The sequence below is a fragment of the Colias croceus genome, chromosome Z (assembly GCF_905220415.1).
Source record: "Colias croceus chromosome Z, ilColCroc2.1".
Classification (NCBI taxonomy): domain Eukaryota; kingdom Metazoa; phylum Arthropoda; class Insecta; order Lepidoptera; family Pieridae; genus Colias; species Colias croceus.
Genome location: NC_059568.1, coordinates 7,303,822 through 7,327,819, shown reverse-complemented (window position 1 = coordinate 7,327,819; position 23,998 = coordinate 7,303,822). Strand labels below are relative to the sequence as shown.

Here is a 23,998-nt window from a genome sequence, read left to right as displayed (position 1 = left end):
CTCTACTCACGATTCATCCAACCCTCAATCTGCTGATACAATTTCATTCCGCGATTGCTTGCCACAACGTGTGCACGTCACGTTGATGCCTGGCCTGATGCTAAACCTCAACGCAATAATACGCATTATTAATGGATATACTAATTTATGAAATATAAGATAATTATCTTTGTAAAGCTTGTATTTTTTCCAATTTTATTGATAGATTTCAAGGGCTATAAAGTATAAACGGCTATAAAATATAAACATCTTCCTCAAATATGTAAAAATGTCTTTCCCGCGTTTATCTCAAAACCGCCATTTTGCGATTACTGCGCAGCGCGATTGAGCCGAGATTGGAGCAATCACAATACTCACGATTCAACACGCACACAATCTGCTGAGACAATTTGTCGGGTTGCTTCCGCGCCGATCCAATACACAACATGTTGGGTTACGCCCCCAACGTGCCCTCAACTATACTATTCACGACACAATCTGTCAGCTCACTGCAGATTGTGTCAGCAGATTGTTACTGAAATTGAATCGTGAGTAGGCTACTTTAGTTTAATTTATTTCTGTTTAAATATTTGCACCCCCAGATATTAGGTAGAATGTACATATTAGCACTATAAAATTGTAATAACAGCACCTACATTTGTAAATGTAATTTGAATTTGTATTTGCTAGTTTCGTCGCTTTAATACTGAGTTGATTTTTTTTTTTATTTTATTTGTATAAGAACATATAGGTAAACCAGAATCTGATGGCAGTTAGGGAAATCAAAATTTTGAGTGTGCAACCCTAGGGAAAATGGACTGAACGATCTTGATACTGCTTATTTTTTATTTTGTCCTCAACATCATTAGTCACATTACATAAGTGAACAATACTGTACTTAATAATGAGATATCCACTTAATATTATGTAGACCTATAGGTCTACCAGAATCTGATGGCATATTTATAATTAAGAAATAAAAGATTTTCATATGGCAATGTTATTTGACAACTATCAAATTGGTTGTCAAATTATTTGTCTTCTTTGGAATTAATGAATAATTTTTAGGATTTTGTCTAAAAAATCTTCGAAAATGTCGAAAAAGCCGCTGCGATCACAAGCAAGAGATGTTATTTATAATGTGTATGGAAAAACATTCGATGAAGAAGGGTCAAACACATCACAATTTTCAATTTTGAATATTTTATTGTTAAATTGGACTTACCCGTTTTGATACTTAAAATTAAAAATATTATAAGTAGGTAACTATAGTATTGTTTGTTGATTACAACATAATTTTATGAAAACTTATTACAAGAGTTTCCAATACGGATATTCGTCAAGTCCAAGCTGTCCAATTCAATTTGATATTGTGTGTATCTGTTAATACTTACGAAAATAAACATAGTTTTTATTTATTTTATAAAAAAATTATTAGCATTATCTAGTTTTGATCTGCATTATCATTACATCCATATTTTTACATGACATAATGATAATGAATATAGGTATGTGTAAATAATATGTAATATGTATTACATAGATAAAAGTAATATGTATATTAAACATGTAAGTATGTACCTACATAATATTAAGTGGATATCTCATTATTAAGTACAGTATTGTGCACTTATGTAATGTGACTAATGATGTTGAGGACAAAATAAAAAATAAGCAGTATCAAGATCGTTCAGTCCATTTTCCCTAGGGTTGCACACTCAAAATTTTGATTTCCCTAATTGCCATCAGATTCTGGTTTACCTATACATACTTACATGTATAATGTACATATTACTTTTATCTATGTAATACATAAGTATTATTATTTACACATACCTATATTTGTATATTCATTATCATTATGCCATGTAAAAATATGGATGTAATGATAATGCAGATCAAAACTAGATAATGCTAATAATTTTTTTTATAAAATAAATAAAAACTATGTTTATTTTCGTAAGTATTAACAGATACACACAATATCAAATTGACTTGGACAGCTTGGACTTGACGAATAGCCGTATTGGAAACTCTTGTAATAAGTTTTCATAAAATTATATTGTAATCAACAAACAATATTATAGTTACCTACTTATAATAATTTTAATTTTAAGTATCAAAACGGGTAAGTCCAATTTACCAATAAAATATTCAAAATTGAAAATTGTGATGTGTTTGACCCTTCTTCATCGAATGTTTTTCCATACACATTATAAACAACACCTCTTGCTTGTGACCGCAGCGGCTTTTTCCACATTTACGAAGATTTTTTAGACGAAATCCTAAAAATTATTCATCAATTCCAAAGAAGACAAATAATTTGACAACCAATTTGATAGTTGTCAAATAACATTGCCATATGAAAATCTTTTATTTCTTAATTATAAATATGCCATCAGATTCTGGTAGACCTATAACAGTCATACATGATTTAATATAAAAAAGTTCTAAAATTCACTACGACCACACAACATGTTCTAATAATAAAAAAAGAAAAACAGCATATAAAAAAACAAGCCTCACAATGAAATTGAATATTGAAACTAGATTCTGACTCTGCAGAGGGTACAAATCCATACTCCGCAGTAAGCAGATTAAACCGGTTTGAAAAACATCAGTTTATTTATTACTATTTATTTCATTTAAAATAAAGTTTATTTTTTGTAACACAAATGCATCCACTGTTTATTTTAATTCCCAATATATCTACTTTTCCACTTTCTGGCAACACTCATGTTATCGGGACGATATTATCGGATAATGTGAAAGGGCAAATTGTGTCCGATATCGGATATCGGCTATCGGCTTCCGATATCCGATATCGGATCGGATAATGTGAAAACGCTCTCAGGGTTGTCCCAATTTACAAAATGCCAAGCGTTTGTAAACAGCGAAATAATACAATTCAAAGAATATACTACTCTCTACCGAGATACAATTTGACTGGGACATCTATACGACACAGAATAATAACTTAAAATACTATCGTTAATAGTAACTAATACAATAATATTGTAATAGTGTGATTATGTGCATTGTGATAAAAGATGAGAAATGAAAAAAAATAGAAGTTTTAATAACTTGAGCGACTCTGACGAATACTAATGACGAATATTGGTTGAACATTAATAAAATATAGAATGAGCGCACTAAAATTGAGTTGTCACCCTTTAATTTCCTATATATGTTATAAATTATAATTGGTCTTGCTCTCTTGAAATATTTTGAGACCGAGACAGTAAAATCCGTTCAATAAAAGCACACCCCGGACACTCCATACAAAATTATAGTTTTGACAGTCACACTGTAGAGACTGCAAATGTGTGTGTAAACTCTTTATGGTTGGCACATTTGTGACTAGCGTAAAAAAAATTCGCGTTTTTCTGATGAAATACATCCGTAAACAGCACAATATCTAACCATTTTCTACGAAAAACGATAATCACAAATCCAAAATAATAAGATTGCTTTAAGTCAATTTGATTAAGAGGGCTTATTCAATTTAACGCAAGTCAAAATCTCCGCGATCTATTACGATAGATCGCGGCTTGCGCTATCCTTTTACTATGAACAGCATAGGTCCACAGGAGAGCGCCGAGCAACATGTCCTCTCTCTGGGAAGGCTCGCTGCCGACTGATTTTAATCGGGTCGCGCGCAGTGTTTTATAGTACTTTAAAAAAAATTGTAGAAAAATAATAGAGGTACCTTAGTTGATTTTTTAAATTTAATCTTATAAGTAAGACGTTCTTTTATTGCAATATGTATAAATTATATTCAACTAAGTCAAATATCTTGGTGAAAATAATCATTTTGTCGACTATAATTTCTAAAAAAATTCACATTGTTCGGATTTTAATTTCGTAAGTTAGGAGTCCAAAATAAAAAAATCTTTTAACTAACTATTTTAATAAGGATTTTTGCAGTTAGTTAAAAAAAAATGTGTGTTAGATCTGTCAGCAATTTCAGATATTTTTAGCTTCGAAATTGACACTAAAAGTGAAATCAAGTAATCATCGGCTCAGTTATCTTGATGGTATTCACAAATACTGTATTAATTGAAAAAAACTCTTAACTAACTATATAGACAATAAAATTTCCTAAAATTATTAGTAATTCATATGTTTGTAAGATAAGTGGTTGATGGACAATCTGGTTTGAAAAATCACATATTTGAGCCAAACAGCGCACGGACCGCGTACACGGCCTTAATGTTGTCAATCTTCGTTGCGTTTCGTCTAAAGACGTCGTTGGTATCGTCCTTGCGGGGAAATGGGTACCATAACATGTCTGATCGTGCGGGGTGAGGTAAGTGTTTAATTTTGGCGGGAGGCGGAGAGTGTCCGTTCTGTAGCGTTTAGCTACTATTATATTGTATTCTGTGATAAAAGCAAAAAATATTATGACAAGGAATTAGGTATGTACGGTATACACACAGGTATACACAAGATAAATGTATAGTGACATTACTTCTAGCACTACTTTCAGTCAACATGTAATTCAGGACATATTCAAATAACGAAATAAATTTAATTAGACAATAGAAAGTTAATGAATATTCAACTATGCTTTGTTATTAATTGATTAGTATCGAGGTAACTGTGTTAAATAATTAATGATAAGTAAGGCCCCATATTATGTATGTCAGACGGCTTTTGAGTTTTGAGTGGCTTTTTCCATGAACTTATATATCTACACATTTCTTGAAAGAAAAAAATCGTGAAGTCCATATTTAAGTTCTTTGAAAATCCTATCATTATTTCATACTTTAAATTACGTTTGGGTTAGAATTTTCTAGTCACGGGGCAGTTACGCTTATCCCCCTCCCCCACACTAGATCCACCATTACTAGCAATTTCTGTACATGTATTGAATGACTATGGTAATCTATAGTATTAAATATTGGGTATCATTTAAGCTATCACCAATTTAATTAGTTTTGTGTTTCTTAAATAATAGGGTTTGTCCTCAAAATAGTAGATCCGTCACCAAAATGTAGTCACCAAACAATGAACAATGCAAAATCAGTTCCACAATAAATCACCTAAAATCCTGAGATATAAGGTCTAGTACCAAATAAATGTTTTTGTATGTATTATAATAGGTGTGTCCTAATAAGTATTTAAGCAAACTAATTTAAAGAGATCACCAATAAATCATTTTATGTTACTAGAAAACAATTAAAGTTAAAATAATCAATATTTATTCTTAAAAATAATAACCACTGAATAATCAGCTCTGGTTTAATAGCTGGCTTATGGCTAGCATAATAATTTGTAGATAAAACACTTAATTAAAGTTAAAATAATCAATATTTATTGTTAAAAAACAATAATCACTGAATAATCAGCGCTGGTTTGGATTTCTAAGGGCGCCCCCTTTTTCTTTTCTGGCCGATAAGCACATTTTTTGCTTCTGGTGGGGGGTTGGCCAGCTTTAAGCGTATGGCTAATCCAATAATATGTTTGCACATAAAAAGGAGTCGCAGTCAGGGATCGATAATCGATTTATTTGATGACAGATCTACTATTCTGAGCACAGAGCTATTATTTAAGTAACAAAACTGTTATTAAAAGAACGAAGTTTATATTCATGTAATGCAATATAATTTTATTGGTTATCGATATCTTATTTTATACACATATTAACATTAATTTGATAATTCATACCTGGGAACAATTTTTGTTTATTTGAGAACGAAAATATTTCGTGGTGATAGATCTATTTATTAGGTGATACAACTTGATGACAAATATAAATTTTGGTGATCTATACATATAATAAATCTGTAGAAGGGTCATTTCTGTACATTGAAAATATAGAAAAAATAAATACCAGGGAGTGTTACTGGATCGATACCAAACCCAAATATGTGATTAAAAAAATTTTTATCTGTCTGTCTGTCTGTCTGTATGTGAAGGCATCACGTGAAAACTAACGGTTCGATTTCGATGAAACTTGGTATAATTATACCTTATTATCCTGGGCGTAAAATAGGATACTTTTTATCCTGGAAAAATACGTAGAAAAAAATTAATCTTAATTTTTCAGTTTTATCCATAGACGTTGTTCTGTAGAACTGCGAACACACGTTGCGTACACACGTTATTATTATAGGCCTAGCCGTATTTGGGTCCAATAGATATTTATAAGATATAATTGTTAGAGTTACTCAAAATGGAGAAATAAACCATCCACGCGAAGACCTACATCCGCGCGGACGGAGTCGCGGGCGGATGCTAGTAGAAAATATAGTTCCCTTAAATATTTATATTTAACATTATCATATGGATAAGATGTGGATATTTCAAATCCATCGCTGAACCAAAACAAAAAAAACTTTGTATGTATAAATGTTTATTTCCATAGTTCAGATATCTCACCAATATCAACCAACAGGGATTATGATATCATAATATTAATTAATATTAAATGCTAATAAAAGGCTATTACACCTATATACAGTTACTTTGGGAAATTAGGTAAATAGTTTACACAGTATATATGACTAAACATTTTACGTATATATATTGAATGAAACATTGATCTACCGTCAAAAATTACCTGATAAAAATATACTTGTGTCAAATATGATGAGCAAAATGTACATATAAAGGCAGTTGAATATATTTATAATTTAAATATATTTTAAAATATTACTTAAGGGTGTGAATAAAGCAAAATTACCAATCTTAAATTAGATGAAACGTGTAATATTCAAGACCAAATCTTATTGATAATTATATATTTTGAGACTGAGACCGCAAAATGTCTACACTTATGTCGACATATTTGACGATCCGTATAATATAATTCTTAAAATATACAAAACCCTTGCTCTCTGGCCTGGTGGTTACAACTGTGGTATAATAATACTATATTCTTTGTAGTTTTTCTTATTTCTAGTGTTTTCTTTTCTCTCAACAAAATATTATATATTCAAAATGTGATCCAACGAAGTGAGGAGTGGGAGGGGGGCCTGATGATACAGGTAATTTTTATTACCTAGTTTTGGCACCAGCCTCAATCTTATTTATATGTACTGAAAATGTGTCAACTTATTTTACATATCTGATGTGAGAAAATAAACTATTTTTTATTTATTATTATCTAAAAATATATAATATATCAAGATATTATTTATATATTTAGATGATATTTTCAATGATTCTGTTTGATCAAACCCATAAAATATTATAATTGACTTAATAAAAAAAAAATTACGAAGTAATTTTCACACTTTTACGTTTTCTCATTGACATGGTAATACCTATTATGATTTTTTTTTCCTATACAATTATATTAAAATATTTGCGAGATTTTTGGTAAAGAATCCTCGAAAATATAATCTAGTTTGCTATATACTATTTTATTTTTTAGATTTGGTATTGAATATTACACGTATTATCTAATAGAAGATCGGTAATTTTGCTTTATACCCCCTCTTAACATATTTACTACTCGCTTTGCATAATACGATAATAAATTTTAATATCTACACAGTAGGAAAATAGAATTCGCATTAATTGGTGCTTCATTAATAAGCTTGGTACATAGTTATTAAATAATATGTATTACATTATATACTAATGTGAAATTACCTACTTACATACAAATATTCACTATAGGTACGTAATTTCGTATGTACCGAGTCACACACCTTGCACCTATTCCATATAACCCTTTTAATTAATAATTATGTAGGTATAATTGTCATTCAAGACGAGCGTTTAGATTGATATTATGAGAAGTCCATATCACACATTCAACATTTCTAGTCACATTTTTGTCACACTAAACACTTCACTGATTTCCATCAAGATTATTATTGTCTCTCTTCAACTTTCCGATGTTGTAAAAGCTGACAGAAATACTGTGACTTTTAGAAATGTGAATTATGAGCTAGTTTTTTAAATGTATAGTTTTCATAATATCAGCGAACTGGGCCTCCGGGAGGGGAGCGCAATGTGTCGATTGAAAATCGCGCATGTACTTGACAATCTGTAAACAAGAGTATAGTTCAACTATAGTTAGGATATAAACAATAAACATACAAAAATAATTCATATTAGTAAGAAATTACTTGTAGGCTGATTAACTTGAGCTGGCAGTTGGCACGTCTACACATTTACACAAAATTAACAAAAGCCATTTATGTATTTGATTTTTTAAGATATTGTATGTATTATTTGAAAGTGGTGTAGTTCTTAAAGGATTTAAGTATGTATAATCGTACTATTGTATTTTTTTTTAATATCGAGACCGTTCTTGCCCCAACTCGTCTCTTTCTAATTACAGTAGATGAGTAGAACGCCTATTAACCGTATCGCCAATTAGTCGAATGGGAGCGTTTCATGTAACTAATATTTTTGGACATTTCTGATTTTATTTTTAAAAAGTTATTATTGTCATTTTACTCATTAGGTATAATAGTATTTTCAATATCAGTTTAAAGTTTTTTGATATCTGCAATAGTAACGGAATAATTGCCTTTGCACACTTAACGATTACACCCTGTATATCTACAACGCACCCATTTTACAGATTCGCATTCAATCAACTAGAGTCGCATTCAATCAAAATCATTAATTATTTTTGAACACCCCACGCCCACTTTGGGCGGTCCGTGCAGTACTTAGCCTACAAAAGAAAAAAATATAATTTTAGAAAAATTGCTATTTAATTTTCAACATAATCTTTTTGGAATTCGTGGATCAGCAATTGGATCAGCAATTTTCTAACTTCATAAACCCGTTTAAATAAAACGTTTTCTTGAGGAGTGGAAAGTACGCATTAACATATTTTCTTGTTAGAAAACTTTCAATTTTGACTAAAATTTGCATTTGAATAAAAATGCATTTTTCAGAATTTACATTAATTTACCAAGAATATCGGTTGTTCCCAATGTCTTACTGCGGTATGACGATCAGTGTTCCTTGGAAGTATTCGTAAAGTTGTTAATCCGTAGTTAAATTTTGCTGAAAATCTCTCAGATCTCTTAATTGTGACATATCCTAAGCATATTTGATAGAAATACCATCTAAAATTTGAATATCGTAGTCAGTAAGAGCGGCCGCACCTTTTCGCATACGGCACGCGTATGTATGCGAAGGGTCATCATCCCTCATGAGTAGAAATTTCTGGCGCATTTGCAGTCTGTGTGGGACAATAACACTCTTTATTACCTCCTCGTATTATTTTCGTGAAGTTATATTACCTTGGGTACAAACGCGCCGGATTCGTGCGTCAAAGTTGACTCCTACCCTCATTATGATTTTCCCATGATGCTATGAATGTTCTGTGTATGGATGGACCTCCTGAGGATGCAACAGATGGCTAACTATCCCAATCGTTCTTCGGACTCGTGTTCTTCTCAAATCCGGATGAAAATCTAACCCGATCATTGGTGATTAACAGCAAAGGCGTCCACTTGCAACATACCTGCTAAACGTTCTCGTGTCTAAAAGCCGTCGCCCGTGTTTTGCTATGCTAAAACATGTAGCGGTCTTCAGGCATAAAGATTAATTTCCTACGATCACCTGTGCACTATTTCGTCACTTACGAAGTGCTGATGCTTCTCTTATAGCCTTTGCAAAAGTTGCGCTGTTGTGATGTTGGCTCGTCTTCTGGCCTTCATTTGGTGAAACGAAACCTGTTTCTACATTATTATTCGATATTTATCCGTATGCCGACCAGCCACATCCCTGGCACTGCATTAAATCCTTATCCACCGAATTTAACTACGGATCAACAACTTTACGAACACTTCCAAAGAAAACAGGTCATTAGCCGCGTCCAGACCGACCGAGCGCGGCTCGCGAGTCCCGCTCGCGAGCCAATAGTTCGGCCGGTGTGGACGGCGCTCGGGCTTCCTCGGGCGCACGTTGGCTCGGCCGAGCGGCGCTCGGCCGAGCCATGCGTTGTCGGTTTTTGGCGATGCTCAAAGGCGGCTCAGTCCGAGCTGCTCGCCCGGTGTGGACGGACTTAACGACGCTCGCGAGCCAGAATAAAAAATGGATAAAGAAGACAGTATTCGCTTAATACAACTTTACGGAAGCTTCAAAATATTATGGGATTCGAAAGATCCAGATCATTTAAATAAAAACAAGCGAGAAGATTCGCTCGGGAGCCGCGCTCAGCCGGTCTGGACGCGGCTATTATCTATACATATAATAAATCTGTAGAAGGGTCAATTCTGTACATTGAAAATATTGAAAAAATAGCAGGCGGTGTTACTGGATCGATACCAAACCCAAATATGTGATTAAATTTTTTTTGTCTGTCTGTCTGTCTGTATATGCTGTCATCACGTGAAAACTAACGATTCGATTTCGATGAAACTTGGTATAATTATTTCTTTAATGTCCTGGGCGTAAAATAGGACACTTTTTATCCTGAAAAAATAGGTGGAAAAAAATAAATCTTAATTTTTCAGTTTTATCCATAGACGTTGTTCTGTAGAACCGCGAACACACGTTGCGTTACCCGCAGCGGATTCTTTTTTTTATAAGATGTCATTGTCAGAGTTACTTAAAATGGAGAAATAAACCATCCAACGATGATGGACATCCGCGCGTCCGTCGCGGGCGGATGCTAGTTCTGTAATAAGATGTTGGTAGTTACCTATTCAATTTTAAGTAAGAACAAGTAACTTTTTTAGTAATATGAATGGTGATTGTATGAATGGTGCCAACACTTATTATTTAAAATTAGGTTTTTTAATACTTGCCAATTTTAGTAAAAATTTATAGTTTTATAACAAAAAATGAAGATCCTTATGATCCAAATTTCCACCTTGGTAAAATTAACATTTTTAATTAAAATAAAAAAAAGCATTAAAAGTATTTAATTTTTATTAGAGATCTTATACTGATCTATAATTCTTCAATTTACAGTATGACAATTCGTACAATACAAAATATCCCTAGACTTTGTTGAGGTGTGTAGGTGTGTAAACATTTTAATAAATTTACAGGTGCATGATGCATGTCATGAGTGACAAATTATATTAAGTGATAAATCACTGTGTCGTGTGTAGTAACAATGTAGCCCATTTGACATAAACTCTTTCTTATTATATGATATATATCAATAAAAACATTGTTTTATTAATTTATAAATAGCTGCCCTTAACTAGATCCCCGCATAAATGCGCGGTACCATACTTTTACAAACCTAGTCTATCTAAAATTTAGAACAAGAAACAAATCCATTACCAATTGCAGGGCACGTCGGTTGGTCTCCGATAACTCTTGTTGGTCAATAGTGGCCCGCTGTGCCTCCGTCATTACAACGTATCGATCTATCGCCTCTCTCAAAGAGTTATCCTCACTGAACCATGGCGGATAACGAGATATTAGCAGTTTAATCAGAAGATTGTTCCCACAGTTGGTGCCGAGCTGACCTTGTCTAAGTCAAACAATTCATTATATTAATCATAAACCATAAAATACATAAATATTCATATTTATAAATATACCTCAAGCAAATCACTTCGTCTTCAGTTCTTCGAATAATTTGCACGGGTCCCTTGTATTGAGTCAAAAACTCCCCGACATTTAAGTCCACATAAGACCGTACCACTTCTTTAACGAGCGAAGCCCAAGATTTCGGCATTTGGTTTTGAGCAAGTGGTAGTAAATCATCAAAAGTTGCATCCAGAATCTAAGTTACAGAATTTTCTAGTTAATTGCAAAAATATACTAATATGTAGTCCATTGAAATGTTACATTTTTTTAGGCCTTAGGGCGCTTGTGCACTACAAGGAATTTTACTGTCCGGCATTACGATTTTTTACGGTCCGCTGTGGCATGAAAAACATCGAAGAATTGGCTTGTGCACCACCTATCCGTCTTTACTCAGATCAGTGCGGTACAGTTCAAGGAAGTTTGGCGTTATAATGCTATCATAAATTATTGTTATATGAATATGCAATAAAAGTAAAGTTCCGTAAGAGATTTAAAATGCCTGTTTCACTTATTTATTTTAATCGGTGACGAGGAGCTAAAGCTATTCCCACTTGAACTTTAACTGACCAACACTTACTTAAATAATAATTATAGGTCAAAAAAATAAAAATAACAATACCGACCTTTCAAATCACATTGCAAGCTAAAAGAAAGTAAAACAAGAGCTTACTTTCAATTGGCATATGCAATAAAATTCAAGCAAGTGGGCATACGAAAACAATAATATACAGCGACTCGTAGACACAAAAAACCGTCCGAAATAGGAAAAAGTGAAATGTCGGACAGTAAAATTACGTATATTTATTTAATTATTTATTGCACACACAAAAGAAATAGAGACACATAAAGTACAGAAAATAAGAAAATAATGTGTACAAAGTACAAACGGTGGCCTTATCGCTAGGTAGCGATCTCTTCCAGGCCACCGTATGTAATATGTAAGGAGAGACGTTAAAAGGAGGTGGGTGAGCAAAAAATAAGGCTTTAGGAAAAAGGATTCCCAGAATTTTCCCAGTCAACCCATTTTTAATACATTTTTTAATACACTAAATTTATTATAAAATTGGTCTCATTCTATTATCACGCCGTTGCAGATCGACTTATATTCGGATCTTAGACCATATACCAATATACAATATAAATGGATGAACCGATTTTGATTAAATATGTCTAATTATACTTTACACGTCATGCCCTTTCATTTGATATGTCACTTGAGTATATTTGACAAAATTCATTTTTTTATTACGACTTTTATACCTATATCAAATAAATGGATGAACCGATTTTGATAAAATTTTACAAATTGTTACTGATAGGTCGTTCACTTTCATTTAATATATCACTTAGGTATATTTGACAATTTTCGTTTTTTTCATTCCCACTTTTACCCCTATATACCAAGGTATAATAAATAGATGAACCGATTTTGATACACTTTATCTAAGAACCAGCGTCGGAAAATATGCTGCCTAACAAAAAAACCGCATCTAATTCGGATAACATGTTAGCGAGCTACCGTGGCACAAACAGACACACACACACAGACACATAGCGGTCATTTTTGCGTCAGGTTTTAAAAATATAATACGATATAATTTAAAGGACATTTTATGTATAAAATTTACCTAGAAGTAAGCATAATTCTAATTTGACACCCCACCCCCACCCTTGGGAACTTTCGATATGATCACTTGGACATTTATAGGAATCCTTATAATTGCAACAGATAACTTACGTTTTATCACTTTTATCGTACAGTCTATAATATAATGCCTTAGCAAATGTTCGCCGTGAATACTTAAATGGTCATAACGTTTTTATTTATGAACGATTGACATGAAATAAACACTATTTTAGTGAAAACCACATTTAAATCGGATAAGCCGTTTCTGAGATTAGCGTGTTCAAAGTTCAAACATACAGAGAAACCGACAAACAGACAAAAAATTTTTTAACTACAGTTTTGGGTTTGGGATCGATTTAATAATAATATCTACTCATTTTTTTTTACATATTTTGATTGTACAGACACGACTTTTCTAGAATTTTATTATATGTATTGATGATGATATTTAATAAGTATATCATATATAGAACAAATAATATATAGTAGTAGGTATATAACAAAGAAGAAAATAAGATAACAGTAAGGAAATAAGAGGAGGAAGCTAAGCAAGAGAAAGATAGTGTGACTTAAGAAGGTGTTTAAAACTCTTTAAGGATTGCGCTTGACGAACTTCTAGTGGAAGTTCATTCCAGAGTTTGGCAGCACGAACAGCAAAGGAATGACTATAAAATTTGGTGTTCGTGACAGGGACACGCAAAAGTAAAGTTTTGGAAGGACGAGGGAAAGGAGAGGTAAAGTAATCAAATTTATCTTTGAGATAGTGAAGAGCTTTAGGATCAAACAGGACGGAGAAAAGAAGATGAAGGATGTAGGAGTTACGACGGAAGCGGATGGGAAGCCAGTTGAGTTTTTTGCGATAGTCTGCATAGTGCACAAGCTAGTATTTCTTAGTAGTATTTAGAATAATGGCGTGCCATACCGGACCGTAAAAAATCGGAATGCCGCGGCCGGACAGTAAAATTCTTTGTAGTGCACAAACGCCCTAACCTTGCGTTTTTAGAGGACGCAAATTTATTTTTTTATTTTTTATATGTAGGGGAGTCAGTGTGAATCTATCACAAGTTTGTGGGTTCACCACCCTTGTCCCACGGCAGCCCTCTTGAAAATAGCGGTTGAAAAGCTGAAATTGCGTTCTCTAAAAAACGCAACCCCAAATGTAACTTTTCAATGGACTATAATGTGAGATAACAATAATTAGTGCAATACATACTAGAAGTGTAGAACGTGTAGTGTTAAATACCTTTAAAACCTATAGGTACAAAAGAAAATAGTTACAAATGTTTTCCTTACCAGTGAATTAATTTCTGGATAGTTTAGTGCTGCCCAAGACGCTGTATATCCACCGATACTCCACCCATAGATAACAATATTTTCGATGGGAAACTTGAGTTCGTTTATCGCGTACTGCACAACGGCGTCAATCGAATTTTGTTCCTGTTTTGGAAACGGCATACCCTGCAGGATAATATGGGATAAGAACTTAGTAACACGAATTCTTCAATATTCAAATTAACATGTTACGTATTACTTACAGTGCTCCCAGCAAATCCAGGGTGATTCCAACCTAAAGCGGAATAGCCAGCTTTAAATGGGGTAGTAATTATTCCTATCTCGTAAAATCCAGAGTTTCCTTCACAACATATCACCAGAATTTTTCCATTTGTATGATGGCGATTTTCAACAAAGATAGTGTCAATACAATTAGCATCTGACGTTATAATTTTCGCGCGCTTCCCATTGTATGTTTCAACTAGTTGAGTCCGTCCTTCCATCAAAGGCATCCCTGTCAAGTTAATAGAATAATGAAATGCATGATTCAAATGAGTTTCAATGAATACAAGGTGTATACTTACAAAGTAAATTTTGGATGAGCCCTAGAGTTCCGGGATAAATCAGACGCAAAGCAAAAGTATGAACTGCTATAAATGCAATTACTTGCAATGGTATTCTTTGGTAAATTGGCAAATTTATATTTGAGCACTTATTGAAAGGAATGTTTTCAAACCATGAGGAGCTGAAAATACACGGTCAATAAAAATTCATATAGTTATTTCAATGAATATTGAAAACATAATAAACTATTCACAAAATACCTTGCTTTTGCCGGCATTGCGAATGAAACAGGCCAGGCAGAGAATTCAAAATCATATTTGCGAATTGAAGTCATGTATGATTTATCATCTGTCTTTGGGCTAGTGATCGCGTATAGAAAGTCTCTATATTGAGAATTAAATGCACGGCCAACAGCTCTCATAAACAACGAAATCGCGATAAGACATCCAATTCCAGAAAAGAATTTACTTAAGAAAACTGTTTCATCCCAAGAAAAGAAACCTCTTCTGTATATGTATGTACACATAAATGGTGATGTGTAACCAGCAACGGTGAATATGCTTTGTGCCTGTAAAAGGTGAAAGTTAATAACTATAATTATAACATGAAAGTTAATACATCAAACTATATTAATGATACTTACCGTGGAAATTATTTTGTCCCCAATTTTTTCTAGTTGTTTTGGTTGGTACAACTTCTGTAAAAGATTTATTTTAATTAATAAGGTAGGTATATCAATGTTTGGGTTTTTCTTATTTTCACTGTTATTTAGATAAAGAAATATGAATTGCCAAAATATGCTTATTATAATAAATAATTATTATTGCTATTGCTATATATTGGCTATTGGTAATAAATTTGGTAGTTTGGCTGCATTGGTTTGGGTAATTTCCTTTTTACATTTTTTGTTAAGAGGGGGTATAAAGCAAAATTACCAATTTTCTGTTAGATGATAATGTGTAATATTCAAGACCAAATTTGAAAAATAAAATATACATTGAATTAGATGATTTTGCTTTATATGCACCTGTAAGGCACAATGACGGGCTTTATAGAGAAATAATGTGAATGTGCAATAAGGCAGATGATTGAAGTTTGATGACAAGATAAAGATTTTAAAATTCACCAGTGCATGTCTTGTTCTTGATTTATAATATGTATATTAGATTCTATAATTATATTTGTTCATTCTTACTTTAAACTAAAAATATGGGAGCATGTTGTTTTTAACAAAGACTTGTGTAGAGTTACATTCATATTACAGCCTTTTAAAATTGCCCTAAATAACGAGTTGATGTTCAACATGTGTCATGTCCATAAGGCATGGATACATATGCCTGTAAATCAGAATGTTGCTGGCATGAAAGTTACTGGCATGTACAAGTAACTAGCACACTGCGGAGTGAGGATACATTTGCAAGTAATACTGGCATGCAAGTTGTGCCATTGAATTCCAGGATTGAGGAGGATTGGATATACAGGATGGTTCATGGAAGTCATGAGAGCACCAAACATGGATCAATTAAAGTGAATAAAACATGTCTATGACTACATTGAATTGGCTACTGGCATGCCCATTGCCCATAGATGTCACAAGTTCTAAGTAAGCAGCCTCCCACATCCCTTCCATCAACATGCATGCAAGAAAATCAAATTTGGGCTAGCTATTTGCAACTAGCTAGCTTTCAGTTACAGGCATTCATCAGGTGGTTTATTGGTGGTTGCACTAGTGCAAGCTACAGGCATGTAGGTATATCTCCAGCTTATGTGCACATAATCAAAACAAGATTCATTCTATAAATAAGTTAGTTAATACAAATAAAATAAAAATGATTAAAAAATCAAGAGTAATAAAAATTTCAATACCTTTTTGTTGCGAATTATTGTCGATAATAAAAGAGTAGGGGTAAAAATTTAGAATATGGACCGTCGATGCGGGGATGGGGAGGGGTGGGGGAGGGGAAGGGGTGTCGGGGGGAACTCCTCGGTACCACTCCCCTCCCGCGCAGACCAGTAGTTCCTGAGATATTCAAGGTCAAAGTTAGAGGTTTTAATTGGGCCGAAAGTGAAAAATAATGGAGGAGAGGATAAACCTTTCCTTTCTCTCGATTCCCAAACTCCCTCCATAACCAAATTGTTGCACTATATTGCTTCTGCTTCTGCTCCAGCGCTGCGGGATGTGCAGCCCTATCACCCTTGCGTAGCTAAGTGCAGGCACCGTACGAGCCGAAGCGGCTGAGGCTGGTCGCCGAAGGCGACCAAACAGCCGAAACTGCGTAGGCGAGGGCTGCTCTCCCTCCACGCTTCCGGATTTTTTAATACACTCTAGGGGTAAGAGCGGACGGACCACGTGGAGTCGGGGTTGACAGATTTGGTTATGTGACTGCTCATCTTTTGTGTAATGGATTTATATGGGTTACATTTTACCCATAATTGTATTATTATTATTAGAATTATTTACTTTTGTATAAATTGAATTATAACTAAACATAACTGAACTGAATTATTAATTAATAGCCGAGCAGCTACATTGCTGATGTGGCTATATTTTAATTTTTATGTAAACTAGTGTTTTGTGTAATTTCTTTATCTTTACTAAAATACTTTATTTAACTTCGTGCATTGTTATTATTATTCAATATGTTTATATTTTAGAGGAAATATAATAAAAGTTAAAACATACTTATTTTAATAAATTTTAAATATTAATTACCAATTTAACATATTTTGACTTCTTTTATGTACAATAATACTAAAATAATAACTAAAATTATGTATTTTAAAAAGTATTATTGTGATAAAAATATCATTAAAAAGCTGTATGAGTGAATCATTTGCTATAGTGACATGCATCTGTCAACGTCAAAATTACGAAAAGTAGTACAAATTAAACAAATTTGTTTATTTTATTATAAAAAAAAATACGCGGCTGCGCAACTTGAAACTTCGTAAAATTACTTCTCATAGTCTTATCTTATCGCTATAAAATCGCCGATATCCAACTCGACTGTCCATATTCTAAATTTTATCCAGAGTAGGTATTTTGAGATATTAAAAACAATGACCAAAAATTAAACTTTTCACATCAAAACAAAAAATAGTTCAAGCAACACAAATTTCTTATTTCTAGAAAATATGAATAAATTGTACTGCTAACTTACATCTTTTTCTCCATCTCCATAAATTTTGAACAGCCGTGGCGAGTACAAACACTGCCATATTAGTTTCAACATTTTAGCCATATTTAAAATTTGTTAGTAAAAAAATACGCCAAGAATATTTATAACTACGAAATTATGAAATGTAATTGAAAAAAATTGCACAGCACCAATTTATAATAAAAATAAGTAGAGTACGGAATGTAAATTGTATTAATATTGATTTTCCGCTTAATAATTTAATGTGTTATCATCAGCCACTAACAAATTTATAAAGCCACGATTAAAACAAGTTAATTTTTTTAAATTCCCAAATTATTCATTTATTATATATTTTCGGCTATGCAACTGAGATCACAACCACATCACAACTGTGAAGTGTGAACTGAGTGGAACCCACAGAACAAATATACTCTAGGGAGGTGGAACCACAGAGCAAGTATGAGTGGAACCGTGGTGGAACCTGTGAGTGGAACTGAGAATCACAATTCACAGATAGGTACTGAGAATTATTGAGATTTGAGACATTTTGAGATTATTTTTTAACTTCTCTTCGATGCAAATCAACTTATCAAGATTCAAGATGTAAATTACCACAGATCACTTATTTGAGCTGTTAGTTGTCAACGAATAGCAAAGCTATTATTTGGCTGGTTTTAATTTTGTTCTTGATTTTGTTGCAACATAGTATAATTATAATCTTTATATTACAATAGTATAGAGCGCGTGTATTGCACAAATTGCTTAGTGCGCATCCAAGAAGCTTATTTGCTTATATCATGGAAATTGCACTATGAACATTAACTTAACTTGCCAAGTTAGGTGTGAAAGGGATAAAAAAACATACAGGCGTCATTCAAGGTCATATTTTCTTGTGACAAGTTAATATTCATAGTGCAATCTCCAGTGTATTAGCTTCTTGTGCGCATCGTACTCGTAGGCAGATCAGCTATAGATACTTTATAGATGTGTGTGTGACCAATAGGGATGGGTAGATGTCAATTACGTCACAGAATACATAATATGTAGTAGCTAAACGCTACAGAACGGACACTCTCCGCCTCCCGCCCCGCCATAATTAAACACTTACCAAACCCCGCACGATCTGCCTAAAAATGGTCCGTATTTTTCTGCAAGGACGATAGGTACGCAACGAAGATTGGCAACATTAATCAAATTGGCAGTAATTTTATTATTTTGGATTTGTGATTATCGTTTTTCGTAGAAAATAGTTAGATATTGTGCTGTTTACGGATGTCTATCATCAGAAAAACGCGAATTTTTTTTTACGCTAGTCACAAATGTGCCAACCATAAAGCGTTAACACACACATTTGCAGTCTCTACAGTGTGACTGTCAAAACGATAATTTTGTATGGACTATGGAGTGTCCGGGGTGTGATTACGTGTTGAGATATCGATAAGTTATGTACAGTAGGTACTCCAAAATTAATAATGCAATCTTCGCTAATTGTCGTATTTCCGAAAACACTCGAACTATTGAATCATAAGAGCCCTAAACAATGCACATGCATTTTACACCTTGTTCAAAAGAAATAGAAGTCAATTCACGGTCATACACAATCAAAAACAAATCGCAAGAAGCTTATATCCTCTAATACACTGGAGATTGCACTATGACCATTAACTTGAAACAAGAAACTATGACATTCAATGACGTCAGTCATGTTATTTGTCTCTTTCTGTCGAGTGACCACTCTGGTTTGTAAATTCAGGATTTTTCAAAATAGAAAAAACTAAAAATCATGGTCTATAAATAATAACGACATATATTTTTAACAGTAACTATTTATATTATAATATTATGGTCATACTTTATAGGTAGGTACATACAATTTTAATTGGTATAGAATGATAGTTATAAATAACTTTTGGCTACAAAGCTTGGATATGAACCGATATATAGCATTAACATCCTTTGTAAATAGAGGAAAGTTGTGTTTTGCATCAGATGCTGTTTACCAAATTGTTAGCTACTCAGATCTTCTTTTTAAACGCGTTGCTTCGAAGCAGCCTTGCACAAATTTCAGCTAACTTTACAAAGTTTATTTTTCAAAAGGTATTTTATTCTGGGTCGTAATCCTCAGTAACCTTGATGGGCACATATATTTCTTTTTATTTTACTTTTTGGAAAGCTGAAATACGTAAAACAAAAATATATGAGGTAAGTTAAAAAAGTATAAATTTCAACGTAAAAACGAACAATCTTATAACTACATGTGAGTGCAATACCGATGTCATGTGTTGTTTCATTACTAGTAACAATCTTTAAAATGGTGTTCTAAATTTTTATCATAATATTGTTATTACAATATATTCTCTTCGCTATCCATAAAAACTCGTCATCATGGTTACCTTACTTGTTAAATCTGTTTATTGAAAACTTGTTGAAAAATGATAAAGTATTAGGGAAATAACAAATTTAACATGACTGCTTACTAAAATGATGCTAAATTAGACAATTTTTGCCATTGAAATGATTCTAAACAGGTAAATGCAGGAGTATTGAGGAATATTGTAAATAACGTAAATATACACTTGCCTGTGAAATTCTATGCCAGAATTTGGTGTCCAAACACTTCTGCAATTTTGCACAATACAATGCATTCGTTATATTCGGAAAATATTCATTAAATAAGCAACAATATTAACTTAAATATTCGAAGCGACGCAATTTTTTTGACACACATGCCATATTGACAAAGTGAGAGTTGCTACAATTTTATTATGGTGACTACCCATAATCAGGGAGTATCGCTTTTTAATAATTGGTTCAGATACTTGACGAAGTGAACAGTGCTCTTTTACACATATCTGAATGGTTTAATGCCAATAATTTATTATTAAATGCCAAAAAAACCACTTGTGTTGAATTTCTACTTCCTAACGTAAAAAAGTTGAACAGAGATATTACCTTGAACGGGGAGGTATTGCATCCTACTGAGTCTACTGTATTTCTAGGGTTAACATTGGACGAGAAACTACAGTGGGGAGCCCATGTCAACACCGCTGCAGGTAAGCTCAGTTCAGCTGCATATGCAGTCCGAAAAATAAGGCAACTCACCGATGAAGATACGGCTAGACTGGTTTATTTCAGCTACTTTCATAGCATTATGTCCTATGGAATTCTACTGTGGGGCAGGGCTGCAGATATAGAAACTATATTTATCTTACAGAAAAGAGCCATTCGCTCTATATATAATTTACGTGCTCGGGATTCACTAAGAGATCATTTTAAGAATACTGGTATCCTTACTGTACCATCACAGTATATATTTAATAATATTTTGCATGTACACAAAAGCTCCGACTTACACACAAGAGTAGGAGATAGACACGATTATGGCACAAGGAACAGGAATAGAATTGAAATGCCATTTTTCCGATTAGCTAAAGTTAAAAATTCATTTATGGGTCAAGGTATACGCTTTTACAATAGAATTCCTCACAATATTAAAGAGTTTAGTAGTTCTAAATTTAAAACTTATATAAAAAATGTATTAGTTCAGAGAGCGTACTACAGTATTCAGGAATATATGGACGATAAAAACCCATGGAGGGTTGTCGCGTAAAAACCACAAGACAGTTCATTGGCATATTATGTAGTTAGATATAAGTTTCATATATTGTAATATTTACATGATTTTAAAAGAGCAACTATGGAGTTTCTTGCCGATTCTTCTCCATAGATCACTGCTTTCCGAATCGGTGGTAAATGTTAAAATAATTATGTAATGACGATTCGAAAGTGCTACTAAATAGTAGTCTAATTGAATAAATGAATGTTTGAGTTTGAGTTTGAATACTTAGTTTATTTAGCATAAATAATAATTGTCTCATCCAACAATGCTTCTGAATGACGTTGTTGGCAATTTATCAACAGACTCATGTACAAAAACTAACCTTTTGCACAGAATATTACAGCATACATAGTAGCCTTGGGAAAACTTCGTATTAACAGTGGCAATACCAAGTTAGGTGTGAAAGTGATAAAAAACATGAACTGGGCAATATTTTCTTGTTACACGTCAATGTTCATACCGAAATCTCCAGTGTATTAGATATAAGCTTCTTGACAAATCGGGTGGTAGGTGACGGTAGCCTGTCAAGTGTCAGTACTCAGTCAAAAAACTCAAAAATCCGTCAGTCGTCTTTAAATATTGGTGGTGACTGCACGTGTTCTCTCTGTGTGGAATTATATAGAGCTGTTATTACCTTACATACATACATACCCTTCTTGGTTTTGTTTGAAAAGTGTATTGAATTAATCGATTAAATGATTTACACAGGTAATGGTAGTAGGGAAAGTGAAAATGAAGAAGAGCATAATGAAAGTTCCGATGTATCTAAAATGTCTTAAATAAAGATAAATCCCCGATTTTGATTGTTTTTATTTTTGATTGTGTCATAATAAACTGACAACTGAGATTTTAATGATTACATTTATATGGTTTAAATGTAAACCTGTGTTTGAAAACCATATTTTTTTAAATATAAATCTTGTGATATTTTAACCTTCTTTTCTTTCATCATTACACCAGCTTCAGTAAGACACTTTAAAAGTACTACAAAATTTTCCAAGTAAATCAATCCAACAAAGATATATTCGCAATGTTGGGGTTATCCTCGCTATTTACTTACAAGGAATTATCGAAACAAAATCGTTACTTACAAATAAATATTAATCTCTTTTAGCACAAAACACATAATTTGACTAAATTATGCATGAAGAAAAATAGAAAATGCATTTAAACTCTCTATATACTTACATATCATCTTCGGACGCTCCGAGAATATGACAGTGACGAAGATTTCTATGCGCATTATTACTTTTGGAGTACTGTAAATAAATATATATCGTAAATTTTATGTTCAATGTGTTACATTTTAAATTACAGGAGAAATGTATGAATAAAGTATAAAATATATGTAATTTTAAATTTATAAATATGTAATTTTAAATTTGTTTGCCAAGTGAATAAAGTGTGTTTATTCCATTTAAATATGTCTTGTATTAATTTATAAGTAGTTTAAAAGAAAATGTTTAATTGGAATATCTGAAAAACGTGTGGACTTTTCAAATATTAAAGTTAATAAAAAAAAAGATCGGGTTTAGTACTATTTTTTAATAGTATTTAAAAATGTTAAATAAAAATAAGAAATAATTAATAATTTAAAATGAAATAATAAACATAAATAATTTTTTTATTCAATTTTATCCATTCTATACCTACCAAAATCTTCAAAAATCATTTTAGCAGTTAAAGTATAATATCGTAACAAGTCGTAACATTACATACTTAATACATTTACACTATGATACATTCGCATTCATAATATTAGAAAGTGTATGATACAAAACACACCACAAAATTATTTTTAATACATTTTTCAAAGAGTTTTAATGTTAAAGTTAAATAAATAATACGTTAAAATATAGCTCTTCTTGTAAACTATCGAGTACAGCGTTGGTCAAGTCACATCACTACGATCACGTGGCGGCAGTGAGGTGCGCGAAGGGTGCGCGAGCGAGCCTGCGCGTGTCCGCCTCCCACTTCCCCTTCACCCCCGCGATGCTAGATTTATTTTCATAAAAATAAATACACCAATCGATTTACCGATGAAATGTTATACCGGATTTCAATTTTGTGTTTTTTCTAGTATTCATTCGTAAATATCAAAAAAAATCTCTAGAGAAACGAACTTCGATAGCACTCAACCACGACTACGAGCGCTCGTGGCGGGAACGTCGTGTTGTTCCCACCTGTGCCTACTGTTCCCACTTCATTGTTCACACTCACATAACATTATAATATTATCTATGATGCAACTTTTTTTTTTTTGTGTTTCTTGATGTAAGCCAGAAGGGCTGACCCAAGGCTGACTACCTACATCTTAACGCGAACGCG

The 23,998-nt window shown here is 32.8% G+C and overlaps 1 protein-coding gene across 1 annotated transcript; it reads right to left on the bottom strand.

Annotated features, from left to right (window-relative positions):
- Positions 1–6,320: 6,320 nt before the first annotated feature.
- LOC123705227 (phosphatidylserine lipase ABHD16A) lies at positions 6,321–18,253 on the bottom strand. Its single transcript, XM_045653923.1, has 9 exons — positions 18,073–18,253; positions 15,555–15,608; positions 15,172–15,479; positions 14,932–15,092; positions 14,611–14,861; positions 14,369–14,533; positions 11,460–11,644; positions 11,197–11,389; positions 6,321–7,981 (listed from the first exon to the last, which is right to left on the bottom strand). Exons 1-9 carry the CDS (start codon positions 18,151–18,153, stop codon positions 7,883–7,885), a joined length of 1,497 nt encoding a protein of 498 aa, XP_045509879.1. The 5' UTR covers positions 18,154–18,253; the 3' UTR covers positions 6,321–7,882.
- Positions 18,254–23,998: the final 5,745 nt, after the last annotated feature.